This window comes from Sciurus vulgaris, assembly GCF_902686455.1.
Source record: "Sciurus vulgaris genome assembly, chromosome: 7".
Classification (NCBI taxonomy): Eukaryota; Metazoa; Chordata; class Mammalia; order Rodentia; family Sciuridae; genus Sciurus; species Sciurus vulgaris.
In genome coordinates, this window is record NC_136467.1 from 55,429,453 (window position 1) to 55,447,642 (window position 18,190).

General features: G+C 42.2%; 1 protein-coding gene across 6 annotated transcripts in view; it reads right to left on the reverse strand.

Annotated features, from left to right (window-relative positions):
- LOC306666840 (uncharacterized protein) overlaps positions 1–18,190 on the reverse strand; it is a 177,483-nt gene that overhangs the window by 21,011 nt on the left and 138,282 nt on the right. For all 6 annotated transcript variants that reach the window (XR_013765409.1, XM_079149109.1, XM_079149107.1 and 3 more), the window contains one exon: positions 6,187–6,296. Coding sequence is in view for 5 of the 6 variants with exons in the window: in XM_079149109.1 (XP_079005235.1) it covers positions 6,187–6,296 (110 nt within the window). In the remaining variant the exon portion in view is untranslated. The remainder of the gene's footprint in view (positions 1–6,186; positions 6,297–18,190) is intronic.

Below are 18,190 nucleotides of genomic sequence, written 5' to 3' on the forward strand. Positions count from 1 at the left end.
CCAGTTATTGAAGCAAACTAGCAGAGGTAGCAAATAGTAAGAAGCCCTAGCACAGAGGAAGGAGTGGAGGGCAGCTTTCTCACCTGCCGCTGAGGGAGGGGTCACTATTACGGAGATCAGGCTGGCAAGAGTGTTACATGTTTATGCTCTTTGACCCAGTGACTCCTCTTCTGTGGATTTATATTTAGGGGATAATAAAAGTTGCACACAAAATATATAAAGATTTTTTAAAAAATAGTTTTTTTCAATAGAAAAAAAAATTGAAACAACCTAAAGTGCCTAACAAGGGAATTAAGTAGAATCCATTTGGTTCATCTACGCAAGGAAACACCAGCCACCAAAAATGGACATACATTTACTGACAAGGGAAGATATTTACAACATATGGTTAAGTGAAAAGAACATGTTAGAAAACAGGTCTTATAGCACTTCACAGAAGAATAATACAATCAACAAATCCATGAAAAATGTTCAACATCTCTAGTAATTAGAGTAATGCAAATCAAAACTACACTGAGATTCCATTTCACTCCAGTCAGAATGGTAACTATCAAGAATACAAGCAACAATAAATGTTGGTGAGGATGTGGGGGAAAAGGTTCTCTCATATGTTGCTGGTGAGACTGCAAATTGGTGTAACCATTATGGAAAGTAGTGTGGAGATCCCTCAGAAAATCAGTTTATGCCCAAAGGACTTAAAAAATCGGCATACTACCATGATGCAGCCACATCAATGTTTATAGCAGTTCAATTCACAATAGTTACACTATGGAACCAAACTAGGTGCCATTCAACAGATAAATGATAAAGAAAATGTAGAACATTTACACAATGGGATACTACTCAGACTTAAAGAAAAATGAAATTATGACATTTGCCTGAAAATGGATGGAACTGGAGAATATTATGCTAAGTGAAATAAGCCAATCCCAAAGAACCAAAGGCTGAATGTTTTCTCTGATATGTGGATGCTGATTCGCAATAAGGGGGGCAGAAGAATACAGGTATTTTAGACTAGACAGAGGGGAGTGAAGAGAGAAGAGGGGATACGAGGGTAGGAACGAGAGTAGGATGAATCCGACATTATTACCCAATGTGCACATATGATTACACAACCTATGTAACTCTACATTATGTACACTGAGAAGTTATGCTCCATTTATGTATGATGTGTCAAAATGCATTCCACTGTCATGTGTAACTAATTAGAACAAATTAAATAAATATATAAAGGAAACAAGTCATGTAGAACAATCTTACTATATAAAAAATTTAAATGTGCATGAATAGTAAAAAGGTTGTAAACAGAGTGTGGAAAGAAACATGCTAAAATAATAATAGGGGTTATTAATGAGTATATTTTCTAAAAAATCATATTTTTTGAATACAATATCATCATAATATATAATTAAGTAATTATATAGAATTGCATAAAATAACATAAATATACTAATTAAAAGTTATGCTTTTAAAAAGTCATCCATCAAATCAGCTTGGCAGAATAGAATAAAATGTAGACAATGGAGTCAGGACATCTCTGCTTGTGTGGAAGAGAATGAACAGCCAGGAAGCCCTGGACAGGAGCCCAGCCTCCCCTGACTCACTCTCCAGGGCCCTCCTCAAGGGGCCTTTCAGTGGGAAAGGGGGGACAGGTCACCCTGCCCCTGTTCTGGTCCCACCCAGGTCCTGGAAAGCGAGCAACAGGACAGCTGTAGTTCACAAGCTGACAGAAGGCAAAGGGAACGTCAGGTTCTCTGCCCTAGGCCCTGACTTCTTTATGGTGAAAGGGCCAGACTACACGGGCTGAGTAATGACAAAAGAAGCTCTTCCGGGTTTGACTGATGAAAACTCTAAGCCAGGAGAAGTCATGAGACTGCACAGTGGGCCAGTAAGGTGTGGTCCAGTGCTTAGAGCCTGCCACAGTGACTCACCCCTTACTGTCCTGAGCATCACCGCCTGGACGTGGACATGCCAACAAGCCCTTTGACAGCTCTTTAACAAGGCAATCACTTCTCAAGCTAATGCCGCCATAGCCTGAGCATGTACTCTACTGCAGAATTGAACCCCATGGCGCTCTACCACGCTGTTAGCCAGCACAGAGCATGTTTTACCCAGCAAGGATGAGGATCCCTGTGGTGACACCAAGGAGGTGGGAACAGCCAGGGCTCCTCTGCTTGAGCATTGGCAGAGGACAGAAAAGTTTTTTTGTTTCTTTCTCTTGGTGCCTTTGCTGAGACCTCTGGAGATGGGCGAGCCCAGAGGGTGTGAGTCTGAGAGCAGAGGGGGGGGGGGGGGGGGGTCCAGGTAGTGCACACAGGATGCTGCGACTGACAGGTGAGGGAGAGATTCCAGCAGAGTCCCGGGCTCCCAGCAGTCCCCATTCTTCAGGGGAACTTCAGTCTGTGCACTCAACCTTCCAGAAACAGCATGTGATGCTCCTTGAACAGTAATTGCTGGAATCCAGCCTCCATGGCTTCTGCTGGCACACTCCTACAGCTCTCAGAGTCACTCTACTACCGACCACTGCCTTCCTGGGTCACTGTAAATGTTACCATCTTGTGTGTCAAAATGTAGCATGAACAGGCTTCATCAGCCCACTTCTTCCTCTCTGGGCAGCAGAAGAGCCACAGTCAGCCCTTTGGCCTAGTTCTGCCCAGTAAGCAGCTTGCACTCCTTGGGGCTGAGTCCATCACCAGCATTTAAACCTGAACTCTGCCAGGCATGGTGGCACATGTCTGTAATCCCAGCGGCTTGGGAGGCTAAGGCATGAGGATCACAAGTTCAAAGCCAGTCTTAGCAACTTAGGCTCTAAGCAACTTAATGAGACTCTGTCTCTAAATAAAATATTAAAAAGGGCTGGAGATGTGGCTCAGTGGCTAAGCACCCTTGGGTTCAATCCCTGCCACCAAAATAATAAAATAAAATATAAAATAAATAAATAAAATAAAATATAAAATAAAATAACCTGAACTGTGATGGATAGTGCCGGCCAGAAGAGCACTGGATTGCCCTACTGATGCCTCCAGAAAGCCATCCCATGGGGAAGCATGGCAGGTCCTGGCAAAAGTCTGGCTTTACATCCTGCTGGGAGCATATGAATCAAAAAACACCTCTTCTGGAAGCCTTCCTTGACTTCTCTGAGCTCGCATGGCACCCTAGCAACAAAAGTGCTCACTCCTTTTCCAGACATTGCTGTTTCACCTGTCTCCATAAGCACTCTGCTGGCAGGGATTATGCTTCTTGCCTTTATGTCTTTAAAAAAGTGCCTAGAAAAAGTAGGAAATCTCTTGGCATACAAATGGAAACGGTTCTGAAATCCACAAAATAGGTTATCATAGTTCTGATCTGCAAAAAGTTCAGTTTCTTGCTGGGCATGGTGGCAGACGCCTATAATCCCAGTTGGGAGAGTGAGGTAGGAGGATCACAAGTTCGAGGCCAGCTTGGCAATTCAGCAAGAACCTGTCTCGAAAAAGAACTGGAGATGTAGATCAGTGGTAGACTGCCCTTGGGTTCAACTCCCAGTACCAGAATAAAAAAGGCAGTTTCTTACTTCAGACCAGTGTGTTTGGTATAAAATTTGGATGAGAAAAGTAGGTTTTCTAGATTTTGGAGAAGGAAGCAAAGATCATAAGAAGTCAACATGGGTTCAAGAAAAATGGTCAGATTAACATTATTTTCTCAGGAAATACAGTAGCCATGGTGTATGAATTCAGCAGGACATCAGAGAGGGAAAACTGGGAGATTGTGGGCTGGATAAAGTACAGCTGGACAGGCTTCTGGCCATTGAGAGCGTGTGTCCAAGGAGGACCTGACTGCCCAGGGCCTAGAGTGGGCAGTATGGAGCAAGGGGCCTGCCTGGCATCCATTGCTATTAATGACTTGAATGAGGAAACAGATTTCAGGCTGGCATAAACCTAGGAGAGAGTAGTGGATGACAAAAATCCAGATTTTTAAAACTCTCAAGAGGTCCAAAGAGTGGACCAAACTGAATAAGAACAAGACTGATAATATGGTGGCATCAGAATGTCTGAGTGCAACGTGTGGGCTTCAGATGACAGCTGAGTGCGTCAGCTGTGACGTGGCTGCTGAAACCCAACACACTCCGAGGCATTAATCCAAGTAAAACATCCAAGACAAGGTCACTGCTGGCCAGAAAGCCGTGAATTTAAAGAAGACTGATCAAGGTGGTAAGGGTGTTCCTAGAAAACGACAGAAGGACCTGGGAACAGCTTAGTCTGAAGGAGAGCAGACAGACAAAGGTCCTGAAAGCAAGCTCTTGCCATCTGTGCTCTGCCCAGAGGCAGCCAGGTGACGGGGGAGCCCAGAGACTGCTCCATTTTCCAGTCCATGTTTCCAGGCATGGAGCTGCTCCATCGGAGGAAAGGGTAGTGATTTTGTAATCCAACATCCAGAGGGGCACCTGTTTTGATTTGTCCTCCCAGAGTCGCCCCTTGCTGTAACTTGCAGTCTCCACACATGCCAGAAATGGCTCTACTGAACTCTGACTGAGGTGGCCCCAGACATCTAAAGGCTCATTGTCAGGAGTCAGAACCATGATCTGCGGTGTCTCAGAACAGAGAATCCGGGGAGGAGATGTGGGGGGAGGGGTACAGGGGACCAAATTCAGCTCAGGAGGTGCTGACTAAAGCAAGCTGCCAGGTGGGGGAGGGGCCCAAGCATCCTGGCTCCATGATTCCAAGACACTAGCAGGCCAACACCAACACCGGCCTCTTCAAATGTTTCTGGGGTTTCAGTTGCACCTGCTATAGGTTTGCTCTGCCTAGCAATGCCCATGTTTCTTCCATACAAGATTTTATCCTTGATGATAAACATACTGAGAGGCAGGCAGGGAACAGAATTTGAACCACAAAATTGTTGTATTTTAATCGGTGCATTGAAATTATACATAGTAGTATGTTGTTTGCTTTTATTGTGGTAAAATACATGTAACGTAACATTTGCCATTTTAACTATCTGCACATGTGCAGTTCAGTGGCATGTGGTTGAGCAACTGTCACTACCCGCCATCTCCAGAACACTTTTCATCCTGAAGAAATGAAACTTTGTGCTAATGGTACAATCACTCCTCTCCTCCTCTCCCCAGCACCTGGCAACCACCATTCTATTTTTTGAATCTGTGAATTTGACTTCTCTAGGTATCTTATAAAAGTGGAAATATACAGTATTTGTCCTATTTCACAAATGTTCGTCTGTGTTGTAGCATGTGTCTACATTTCCTTCCTTTTAAAGAGGAGCCACAGTTTTAATGCAGAAATTTTTCTGAGCATGCCCTGCCCTCATTACCTCTGTCCCCCCTCATCAGAGTGCACAGTACCATGTTTGTGTATAATTGAAAGCCGAAAAAAAATACATGTAAACCATCAATATCTGAGGAAGAATGTATTCCCGACTAAGCTTGTGAATTCTTTACCTCATAATTAAGAACTGAAGAGTTTATTATAAAATGATGGAGAACATTTTCAAAAACTTAGAAAAATGTAAGTTTAGAGAAAAGCATTGTTTAAAAATTGAGCACATTTTGCCAAAACAGGTTGAATATTGGTGATTCATTTCTACCAAAAACATTTACTTAATGATCCTAAAAATGTTATGTCCAAACATCCATATTTTCTCTTACTTTGTTTTTTTCAGGGGATTTTCTTGATTTAGCTAAGCACTTCCTGCCAAGAGTAAATATGTTTTGAAACCCTAAGGACTGTGTGTATACATGTGTATATGTAGTAAATACACATTCCTGTTAAGTATAATAATATAGAGTTGGCATGGACCCACGTATCTTTTCTGGAAGGATACACACACGAAAATGACTGATGGAACCTCCCTTTGTGGAGAAGGAGCTAGTGGATGAGCTAGGGATGTAGCTCAGTGGTAGGATGCTTGCCCACCATGTTAGCTAAATGTGATTAAACATAAAAGTCAACCCATTCACAGACTCCCAACTTGCTTTAGCAACCTGACAAAATTCAGAATCATCCAACATATTACATTTTCTAACTATTCAGATCTTGATAGACATCAGTCCATTTCCAATATTAATGTGGCAACAAATCATTACAATTTGGGATTTGGGAGTAAAGGAAGCATTAATAACTGTTAAAAATGATAAAGGGTTCCTTTTGGGGTTTATACTGTAAAAAATAACAATGACTAATTTTCAATACATACCTCTGGTCCACTATCCTGGTAATTCTCCATTAATTTCTGCATAAATTTTTCAACTATTTGTGGTCTTACAACTGAAAAATTTTCTTTCATGATTTGATGTTTCCAAAGATCTAGGAGGGAAAACACATCAACACTGTGATCACAAAACCTGGAGTATCATTAATGGCTTGAAATGGCAACTCTCAGAGACCACCATGGGCATGACAAGCTGTCATTCCCAAATGTACTAGAACCTGGGAGAAGTAGCAGAGGGGAGGTGGTAGTCAAGGACCCAGAACCCTCTGGAACATGGAATAAGGAAGATCCCTGGCAAGATTCCCAAAGAAAAGATTTAGAAATGCACTTCTGAAGTCCAGTAACAATTCTGTTACCATAACTAAAAATCCTGAGTGAATGGTTATTACTGGTCCTAGAAGGTGTCTGTTTTCATTAATACTCTGTATGTGTGTGATTATTCTAGTCTAACACAGTCATCAGAGACAAATGAGGAGCGACATGGCTGAGACATATGCAATGAGTCATATACCGTTGTCAGGGTAACATTGTTTATAGCAGCAAAAACTTGGAAACACCCCTAAGTGTCCTTCATTCAGGATCTAGTTACTTAAAATACGATACGTCATTTTTATAGAATCATATGCAGTTATCAAAAAAAGAAATTCTCCCTATACTTATGAGAAAACAATAATAAAAAAACCAACCACCCACAGATTAAGTTAAAATGGCGAAGTGCAGAACAGTAGATATAAAATTTTTTTGTAGTTGTACATGGACAGCATGCCTTTATTTTGTTTATTTTTATGTGGTGCTAAGGATTGAACTCAGTGCCTCATACATGCTAGGCAAGTGCTCTGCCTCTGAGCTGCACCAGCCCCAAAAATGTTATCTTTAATAAGAAGACATAATAAAGAAAATTGAAGGGATATCCCCTCAAGACTATTTAGGTCATTGCTCCAGAAACTTCTCTCTCTCTCTCCTATGTCTTTAGTTCTCCCCTCTGTCCTGGATCATTCACAATAACACATGCATTTCTCCAATTAAAATAGTAGAAATCCTTTTCTTGACCCCACTTACCCCATCAGCTATGGTCTCATTTCTTTGTATCCTTTTGTAGAAAAATTCCCAGAAAGAGTTGTCTACACTCAAACTGTCCTTGACTTGTCTCAAATGCCTCCTTAAACTCCCTCACCCGGTTTTCATTTCCGCCCGTCTGCGGAAACCGACTTTGTCATAAGTGCCAGCCGTTTCCTCTGGTTAAAGAGAGTGGTTTCACTTGCCTACCAGCATCATTTCACCCCATTTGTTAACTTCCTATCTGAGAAAATTCCTTCACTAGGCATCGGGACTCCACTCTGTCTGGTTCCCCTCCTACCTCCATGTTTGTTCCCTCGAGGTTTCTTTGCCTGGCTCTCCTTTTCCCCTCCCAGCTCTGAGTGTCCCAGGGCTCAGCACTTGGTTCACCTCCTCTTTTCCTCATATACCTACTTCCTTGGCATCTCATCTCTACTCACAGCTGAATCTCATTCACCTAGTGACAACTCTCAAATTTAGACCCAATACCCACTGAACCTCTCTTCTTGTAGTCTAAAAGGCATTTAAAGCTTCATTTATGAACAAATCCCCAATTTTCCCTTCCTAACTTCTTTCATCTACACCCTCTTTTGTCTCAGTTGATGGAAATTCTATTTTCACATCACTCGGGTCAAGAATCTTGGAGTCATAATGGACTCATCTCCTTCTCCCACCCTGAGAGTACCCAATCAATTTGTGCCTCCTTCAAAATATACCCAGAGTCTGACCACTTTTCCTTCCCTCTACTCCCAACTCTGAGCCACTGTCTCCTCTTGTTGGATTATTGCCACAGCCTCCAAACCAACCTCTCCTTCTTTCACCCTTTCTTCCTTCATATTCTGTCCTTACCATAGCAGCCAGAGAGAGTACGGTAAAATATAAACTAGATCATGTCACTCAAAACCAGAGGCAGGCTCCCTGTTACTTTCAGAATAAATGTGAAAGTCTTTACGAGGCTCTGCATGATCCATCTCCTTACCTCCTCCCTCTCTGACTTCATCTCCTGCTCTCTTCCCTCACATCTTCCATTCCAGCCACACTTGGGGTTGCTGTTCCCCACATTAGCAGGGCATGCTTTACTTAAGGTCTTCATATAAGTCGTGCCTTCTGTCTGGGATGCGCTTCACTTAAATACCCTCTTACTAACCCAGAGAGTTCTATTCTGATCACACTATTTTAAATTGCAATGGCCCCCCCTTCTAGCTTTCTCAATACCATCCTCCATGCTCCATTATTAAAGAACAACTATTTTTTGTTTAATGCTTGCTATCTACCCCATTCTAGACTATAAACTCCACATGAGTAAGAATTTTTGCTCATGAAAGTAAGGATGTATCCCTTCAAAGTATCTAAAATATAGTAGTCTAGAACATAGGAGGTACTCAATAAATCATGATCGAATGAAAGAATGAATTAACATGTACATAAAGAAACACATGAGATTTATAAAAATAATGGAAGTGGTTATAGATAGGTGGCAGAATGGGACACACGGGGGTCAATGGTGGCAAGGAGACTTATAAATGACTATTTTTATATCCTTTGTGTTTTGAACCCATGAACCTGTGTATTATCTATTAAAAATAAAATAAAAATAAAAAATAATGTCATCACTAGAACAATGTAAGAATATCCACACTTCTTAACTTCCACATGGAAGAGCAAGAGCACGCTGTGTGTTGATTACCTTGGTAAGACCGGCCCGGTGGAACTCACTTCCTCGTGCATGGTCTCAGAGGAGTCTTGGAATTGTTCCCCAGAGCCAAGTCCCACTCCACTCCCCTTTCTGTTATGAGGGTGCTGGCCAGCAGCAAGGATGCCCACTGTCCCTCCCTGCCCCTAGCAGGGATGTTTCTAATGTCAGGTGAGATTTCCTACTTGTACACTCAGTTTTCTGACAGGAGTCTCAGTGCACAGAACAGGAAGTGCCCAGCACAGACTGCCCAGAGATGTGGCTATGACGGCTGAGGCCTCTGACGTTTGTGCTTACTGTGCTACTTACTGAGGGCTGTTGGTTTTGAAGATGGGATTCCACATTTCTTTCTACAATTGGCTGCTTTCCATAGTAAACATATAAATCTGAGCTTGTTTTTCATTCAGGAACTAAAGGTGAGTAGACATATCACCACCATCCCAACATAGTTGATAATTCAAGGAAAATTCAAGGGTTCACATGCCGAGAGTTCATACTTCCTAGATGTTTAAGACTTTAAAGTCTAAGCTTTGACATGACAGGGTTCATGTATGTTTCAGAAAATTTTTCAGACAAGAAGATGGATAACTTTTACAGGGAACTGGTATGGCAGGTCTCTGGCTTGCAAAGAAGCCTGGTGAGGGACTTCATCTGTCATGCACATCTAGTTTGGGGACCATCACACTGAGCCAGTGTGGGGTTTAGCTCTGGCCCAGCTGAAGAGGAAGTATTCTACCAGATGTTGGGAAACTTTCCCAGAAGTTCAGACACGCAACTGTATCTATAGGCAGGAGGGGCGGGTTAGGGGTAGGTGGAGTGGGGAGCAAGGAAGAGTGAAATCCATCCAAGCAAACTCATTCCTGGCAAAGGGGAGTTAGCTGTCTCCAGAAGTGTCTTATTCTCGGTGTTATGTGTGTGGTCATGGCTTCTTTAAGATAAAGCAGCAGTTTTTGACAGAGGCAGGGAAGCGGGAGGGAGACAGCACACTAGATGTTAAACTGAGAGTTTGTTCTCCTTTCTCACTCTCTTCCCAGGGTCTTTGACTAAAGGAAACTTTGATTTCCTATTGGCCAAACCACTTACCCTCCCTCCCTCTCTGAACAGCACCCTGGCCCAGCCTCCTCCCACGAGGAAGGACACCTTGACTGGGTAACATTTCACTTTCCTACCAACAACTGCCCAGAGCGGAAGTGAAACTTGAAGCCTCACATCTGCCAATCAAGCCCGTTCTCCTGACCAGCCAGGGGCCCTGATAAGTGGGGTGAACTATATGTATGTGTCCTGTAAGCCTGTGTTTTTTGAATTGCTCCCCAGAACACTAATTCTTTGAGTTAATCATTAATGTTCCTAAGGGGAGAAAAGGGCTCTGTGGTCAAATAAATTAAAAACCATTGCATTTTTTCTCTTCCCTGAACACAGGGTAATAATGCATGGTAGGGTAATAAAGGCCCTGAGGTCCAGAGTGGAGGAAACTTTTCAATACGATTTACCCTGATTTTTCCAACTTCATTTCAACATAAACAAAGAAGCTTCCCCTGAAAAAAAAACCAACCTCTGAAAAATACAACAGAAATAATCCCACCTGATGTAATCAAGACTACACATTGGTTAGTCAGTCAACAACAGTCAGTTATAATTGTAAAGGCCATCTACGCTAAGCCCATGGCTAATATCATTCTAAGTGGTGACAAACTGAAAGCATTCCCCCTAAAAACTGGAACAAGGCAGGGATGCCCTCTTTCACCACTTCTATTCAATATTGTCCTTGAAACTCTAGCCAGAGCAATTAGACAAACCAAAGAGATTAAAGGGATACGAATTGGAAAAGAAGAACTCAAACTATCCCTATTTGCTGATGATATGATTATATACTTAGAGGAACCAGGAAATTCCACCAGGAAACTGTTAGAACTCATAAGTGAATTCAGTAAAGTAGCAGGATATAAGATCAATGCACATAAATCTAATGCATTTTTATACATAAGTGATGAATCTTTGGAAAGAATAATTAGGAAAACTACCCCACTCACAATAAAATACTTGGGAATCAATCTCACAAAAGAGGTGAAAGACCTCTACAATGAAAACTACAGAACACTAAAGAAAGAAATTAAAGAACACCTTAGAAGATGGAAAGATCTCCCATGTTCTTGGATAGGCAGAATTGATATTGTCAAAATGACCATACTACCTAAAGTGCTATACAGATTCAATGCAATTCCAATTAAAATCCCAATGATGTACCTTACAGAAATAGAGCAAGCAATTATGAAATTCCTCTGGAAGAATAAGAAACCCAGAATAGCTAAAGCAATCCTTAGCAGAAAGAGCAAAGCGGGGGTATCGCAATACCAGATCTTCAACTCTACTACAAAGCAATAGTAACAAAAACGGCATGATATTGGTACCAAAATAGAAAGGTAGATCAATGGTACAGAATAGAGGACATGGACACAAACCCAAATAAATACAATTTTCTCATACTAGACAAAGGTGCCAAAAGTATACAATGGAGAAAAGCTAGCCTCTCCAACAAATGGTGCTGGGAAAACTGGAAATCCATATGCAATAGAATGAAACTAAACCCATATCTCTCACGATGCACGAAACTAAACTCAAAATGGATCAAGGACCTTGGAATCAGACCAGAGACCCTGCAGATTATAGAAGAAAAAGTAGGTCCAGATCTTCAACATGTCGGCTTAGGACCAGATTTCCTCAACATGTCGGCTTAGGACCAGACTTCCTCAACAGGACTCCCATAGTACAAGAAATAAAAGCAAGAATCAATAACTGGGATAGATTCAAACTAAAAAGCTTTCTCTCAGCAAAAGAAACTATCAGTAATGTGAAGAAAGAGCCTACAGAGTGGGAGAAAATCTTTGCCAATCATACTTCAGATAGAGCACTAATCTCCAGAATCTATAAAGAACTCAAAAAACTCTACACCAAGAATGCAAATAACCCAATCGACAAATGGGCTAAGGAAATGAACAGACACTTCACAGAAGAAGATCTACAAGCAATCAACAAACATATGGAAAAATGTTCAACATCTCTAGTAATAAGAGAAATGCAAATCAAAACCATCCTAAGATTCCATCTCACCCCAATTAGAATGGCGATTATCAAGAATACAAGCAACAACAGGTGTTGGCGAGGATGTGGGGAGAAAGGTACACTCAAACATTGCTGGTGGGGTTGCAAATTAGTGCAGCCACTCTGGAAAGCAGTATGGAGATTCCTTAGAAAACTTGGAATGGAACCACCATTTGACCCAGCTATCCCACTCCTTGGCCTATACCCAAAGGACTTAAAATCAGCATTCTACAGAGATATAGCCACATCAATGTTCATAGCTGCTCAATTCACAATAGCCAGATTGTGGAACCAACCTAGATGCCCTTCAATTGATGAATGGATAAAGAAACTGTGGCATATATATATATATATATATATATATATATATATATATATATACACAATGGAATATTACTCAGCCATAAAGAATGATAAAATTATGGCATTTGCAGGCAAATGGATGAAATTGGAGAATATCATGCTAAGTGAGATAAGCCAATCTCAAAAAACCAAAGGACGAATGATCTCACTGATAAGTGGATGATGATACATAATGGGGGGTGGGAGGGGTTAGGGTTAGGGTTAGGGAGCGGGGCAAGAATGGAGGAAGGACTGTATAGAGGGAAAAGAGCGGTGGGACGGGTGGGGGGAAGGGAAAAAATAACAGAATGAATCAAACAACATTACCCTATGTAAATTTATGATTACACAAAGGTTATGCCTTTACTCCATGTACAGACAGAGAAACAACATGTATCCCATTTGTTTACAATAAAAAAAAAGTCAGTTATAAGCAGAGAATGCTTTACAAGTGACATCACTATCTATACTTTAAATTTTTAGGTTAAATACAAAACTTTACAAACACTTGCCAATCATCTACCATAGAGATTCTTATTTTTTTGGCACATGCCCATTGATTGGAGTTTTACAACCTCTTTCTTCTATAAACCATAATATATAATGTATGCCTACGATTTCTAGTGTTATTTGTTTGGGGAGCAAGAACTCAAAGATTATATACATCATTTTGTACATTTTCATAATTTCAGTCATCTGTTCCATAACTAAGTTGATATTTCTTTTTCTAAATGACTAGCCTTTATTGAATTTTTTCTAAGATTTTCAACTTAGTTTTTTTTTTTTTTTTTTTAACTTGTTTTCTTTTAAAAGTAGATGAGGGCTGGGGATATAAGGGGATGTAACTTAAAAGTTGGGATCTTGCTCAGAATGTGTGGAAAAAGGAAAAAAAAAAACTGAATTTTTGAAGAGTAATTTTAGGTTCACAGCAAAATTGAGGTGAAAGGGCAGAGAGACCCCATAAACCCTCAGTCCTAAATGCGAAGGGCCTCTTCCCCCGTCACATCCTGCACCAGGGTGGTACATTTGTTACGATCAATAAACCTTGTGTGACACCATTATCATCCAAACTCCGAACTTCGCATTGTAGTTCATTCTCAGTGTTCATTCTCGTTCTCTGGGTTTTGACAAATGTATAATGACATGTATCCACCAATGTAGCCTCATACAGAATAGTGTCACCTCCCTAAACATCCTCTGTGCTCTGCCTACTCCTCCCTCTTACCCCTCCAATCCCTGGGAAACACTGATCTTTTTGCTGTCTCCGTGGTTTGCCTTTTCCAGAATGTCATATGATTGGAATTCTTCAACATGCTGCCTTTTCAAAGTGGCTTCTTTCACTTAGTAATATACATTCATTAGTAAATTCATTAATTCCTCCATGTGTTTTCCAGAGTGGACAGTTCATTTCTTTTTAATGTTGAATTATATTCCATTGACTGTACCACAGTTTACTATTTCAACTTAGTTTTTATTTATTTTTTTATTTTATTTTTTTCAACTGTTTTATCACCTTTATTTCTACTTTAATGATCTTGTGTATCATTGCTTTGATTAAATTACTTCTAGACTGTACAAACAGATCCTCGACTTTGGCACAAAGCTTTCTCTGCAGCCTGTACCCCACTGGTGGCTCTCTGAGAAAACATGAATCTTGCCTGAAGCCAGGGCTGGTGCCCATTCTACGTATCTGGAATTTTGGGACTTAGCACACAGCAGCAGGAAACTGTTCCTCCTCTCCAGAGTTTTTAGGCAGTCCTTGGTTATCACACTGTTCAGGATAAAGGTTAGGCCAACACCAAATGGCTTCATCTTTTCTTGTGGCCCACATTGGGGACTCACTTCTTAACCTGCTTCTCTCCTGGTCTGCATTGTGGGATCAGGCCACTCATAGATCACTGGCTTCTGCTAAGGCTATCTTGGTCCTCATTCCAGCACACCACAGGGCATAGCCACCTGTGGGCAAGAACCTGCCAGGGATCAAAGGAGCAGCTGGCGATGGTGATGCCTGGAGGCCTGCCTTCTGCCACAGTGCACCAAAGCCTTTCTTGTCTGTTAGACCCATGTGGATCATCTCACAGTAAGGGGTGAGCTCCAACTAGATGCTTCCTCAACATCCACTGCACCCACAAGGCCCTGCACTAGGAAACTCAGACACTGCCTGACGAGCTAGCAGAAGGCATTTTCTGTCTTCCCACTATGTTCTCAGATGCTTCCCCTGGCACAGAGGGAAGGCTCTTCCTGAACTCCTGTGGCAGCTCATGCCATGGACCCACTGCATCCACTTGGCTAGCGTGTGCTCTGCACGCCAGACAGCTGGTGTCTGATGAGGGTGGAGTTCTGACTGAAGCTTTTCCACACTGGTGGCATGCATGGGCTTCTCTCTCGAGTGTGCTCCATGGTGATAAATCAAGTGTGACATCTGAATAAAGCTTCACCCACACTCACACACACAGGGCTTTCCCCAGTTGTATTCTTTGGTGATCAGTTTGACCAAAGCCTTTGCCACACTCTTTGCATCTTATAGCACCTCTCCACAGACTGCATCCTCGATGGAGAGTCAAGAGTGACAGCTGGCTGAAGCTCCCCCACACTCTACATGCAAAGGGCTTTTCTCCTACATGAGCTCTCTGAGGTTTAATGAAATTTGATTTCTGATTAAAGGCTTTTCTACACTCATTACATTTGTAGGGCTTCTCTCCAGTATGTATCAACGGGTTTTTTTAATAAGGTTTGAGGACTGGGGTTGTGGTTCAGTGATAGAGTGCTTACCTAGCATGTGTGAGAGAGACACTGGGTTCGATCCTCTCAACTTAGTTTTTAGAGAAACAACATATCTTGTTCTTTTTGTACTCTCATTTTATCTGTTTACATAATTTCTAATTAAATTACTCAAATTCAATGGCAACTAAAATGGCATAAGCTGGTTTGAAGCAAACACTGATCAACAAAGCAAGGTAAACATATGTGACCTGAAGACTGTGACTAGTGAGGACGTTGCTGGTTTATGTTAGCAAGGGAGCAGAAAGCTTCAAGGAACCCAGGAGTCTGTTAGTGAAGGGTGGGTGGGTAAACCTCTGCACTACCATCTCAGGGAACCTGTGTTCCCTGATAAATGCTGGTGTAAACCACACTCTTCTAAATGTTTTAATTGCTCTTCCCTGAAGCAAATCATTTGTGATCACTCACTTTTAATATGTGCACTCATATATGTTGTTATATTAAATTTATTATGTTTGTATTTTACTTTATATGTACTTGGAACTACCTACTGCACTATCACTAGCTAATTTCCCAAAACACCATATACTGGGATAAGGTTCATTGACAACGAAAATGGATTGTAGTCCGCATTCCCAATAGTTTCCTTGACCTTTAAAAATGTTTTTGACCGACTTCTTATCAGATGTGATTAGATCATCTTTTAAGCTTCATGATGTGGCTGAGGTTAAGTATGTGTTAGACCTGCCACTTCTACTAGTTTCTTATTCACATACCATTACATATGGTCTTAATCTACTTAGAAGTTCTAAAATTTTCTTCCCACACCCCTGAAATATATACATTCTACTTTGGCAACTGTTGGACTTACATAATCGCTCAGGGAAAATTAGAAAATCAGTTAAAATTACTTTAATGCCAAAATGTTGAAGATGCGGAGTGACAGGGCTCCTCTGAACCAATGGAGCCCATCTCTCTGTTAAGGCAAGCCTGAGGGTAGACCAAGGATGTCTGGAACACTTGCGGTACCTTCCAGGGGAACATCAGTTTAGCTACCAGAAACAAGCACCGGGACCAAATCTGGATGTCGTATCTTCTGAGCATCCCTGACCAACTGGGAACCCATTTAGCCACTGTATAAAAAGGTTAACTTCCAAGACAGGTGGGCAGGTATAAATGTAGGGAGGAGATAGAGGGAGAGAGGTATTCCAGGGTTCCCTTTTGGCAGGTATGAATGTAGACAGGAGAGTTGACCAACAGAGAAAGCAAAGACCCTGAGAGAAAGGACAAGAGCCTCTGCTTTCTGACAGTTCTCAATATTCTGCAATCTGCCTCCCTCTGGAGAAATCACTGGCCCCAAACTAAACTTCACCACAGTGGTTGGTCTCTGCACAAAGTGGCCCCCACTTGGAAGTGCCCTTCTGCTGCTGAGATGAACTGTAGGTGGGTGGGAATTCCAAGGTTTAGAATTGGTCAGCATAGTCTCGGTCAAGGTAAGGTTTAGTGATGTCAACCTGACTACAATAAAAATTACTCCAGCCCTCTCCTCTGCCTGTCCCCACTGATCCCTTATTGAAGGCCCTTTTCCAGCACAACTGACAAGCACCTTGTACAAGGCAGCACAGCCCCAAAGCAAATATGCTGCCCCCACCCCAGGGTGTCTCATAAGAACAACAGCCGGAAACAAGCAGATGGCTGCACCTGCCCTGTGCTTGTGGATTTTCTCCAAGGACTCCGAAGGGAGCCGCCCCAAAGCAGCAAACAGCACAAACAGCAGGAGCTTTGTGTCTTGTGAAGTGTTCCGTAACTGGAGCTCAGTCGCACTCAGCTTTCTGGTGACATTTAGAGACACCCAGTGGGGGAGTGGTTTGTCCTCTTATTGTACAGTCTTTCCCCAAAGCCCTGTTAAGGGAATTTAGTTACTCAAGCATTGATAAAATGACGATGTCTTTATACAGAGGGGGAGGCAATATCTTGGGTGAGGACTGAGGTTATAATTAACATTACAATGTCCATAGATTTCCTCTCAAAAGAAAGACCTAATTTGCTTTGCTAGTCAGACAGCTCCTCCCTAGATCAAAGGTTACAAATTTTCCCATAGAATTATAAAGTGCTAAGAGTAAGTAGGTAGTTGTAGTTCAGACAGAACTAGCTACATAATCAGAGCCTGGTGCAATAAAAATACAGGGCTTCTTGCTCAAAAACAAAACAAAACAAAACAAAACAAAAACAGGAAAAGAGTAGCTTTATAACAATACACTAGTATACCAAGCTTTTCCTTTTCTCTGCAGTCCCTCTTGACCTGTCATAATGTTTTTATTTGCTTTGATCTTGCTCTCCTTTGGGTATGAAAATCCTCAGAGGACAGGGGAGACCCTCATTAGCACCCTGTAGTCCCACCTGTGACTCAGTGCGTAAATGCACTCAGTGCATCAGCGTGACCCAGCAGCTATCAGAATGAGGCACTGCGCCCTGATCAGGGTTGGAGACGTTAAGCCAGGCATCTCCTCTTCTCATGGGTTCCCCACCCCAATCTAGGATGGACAGGAAATCCCCGAGGGTATTGTGACCTCTGACCTTGGATTCTGTAGGTACCCATGGTGGGCTAGAGGATCATTCTCACTGGCTTGCCCCTTAAGCATGCCGTGGTGCTGCCTTTCTTGTGCCTGAGACACTGCCAGGTGTACACACTCAATTTTGAGCGCCTGTGCCCAGGTCCCTGGGGGGGGGGGGGGGTTGTGGATGGTGGCAGTAATTGATGGGTGAGGGAGGAGGTTAGGGATGCCAGAGGGCAGAGGAGCAGGCAGTTAAGGATCACACTGTGCACAGTGGGGAGGCAGCAGCAGAAGGTCCGAGCCAAGTCTCCAAGCCCTCAGTGCATGCTCCATGACTCACTGGACTTAGAAAACACAAACTCTAAGCTAAAATTATTACGAGTTTCAAGATGATGACCAAGAGCCCCTCTATACCCTGAGTGAGTACACTGACTATGGAGTTGCCCTAAGTTTAGTCCTCAGAGGAAACAATTTTGAATGTCTTCCCACCCTAAGTACACGTATTTGTAAGATTTTCACGTAT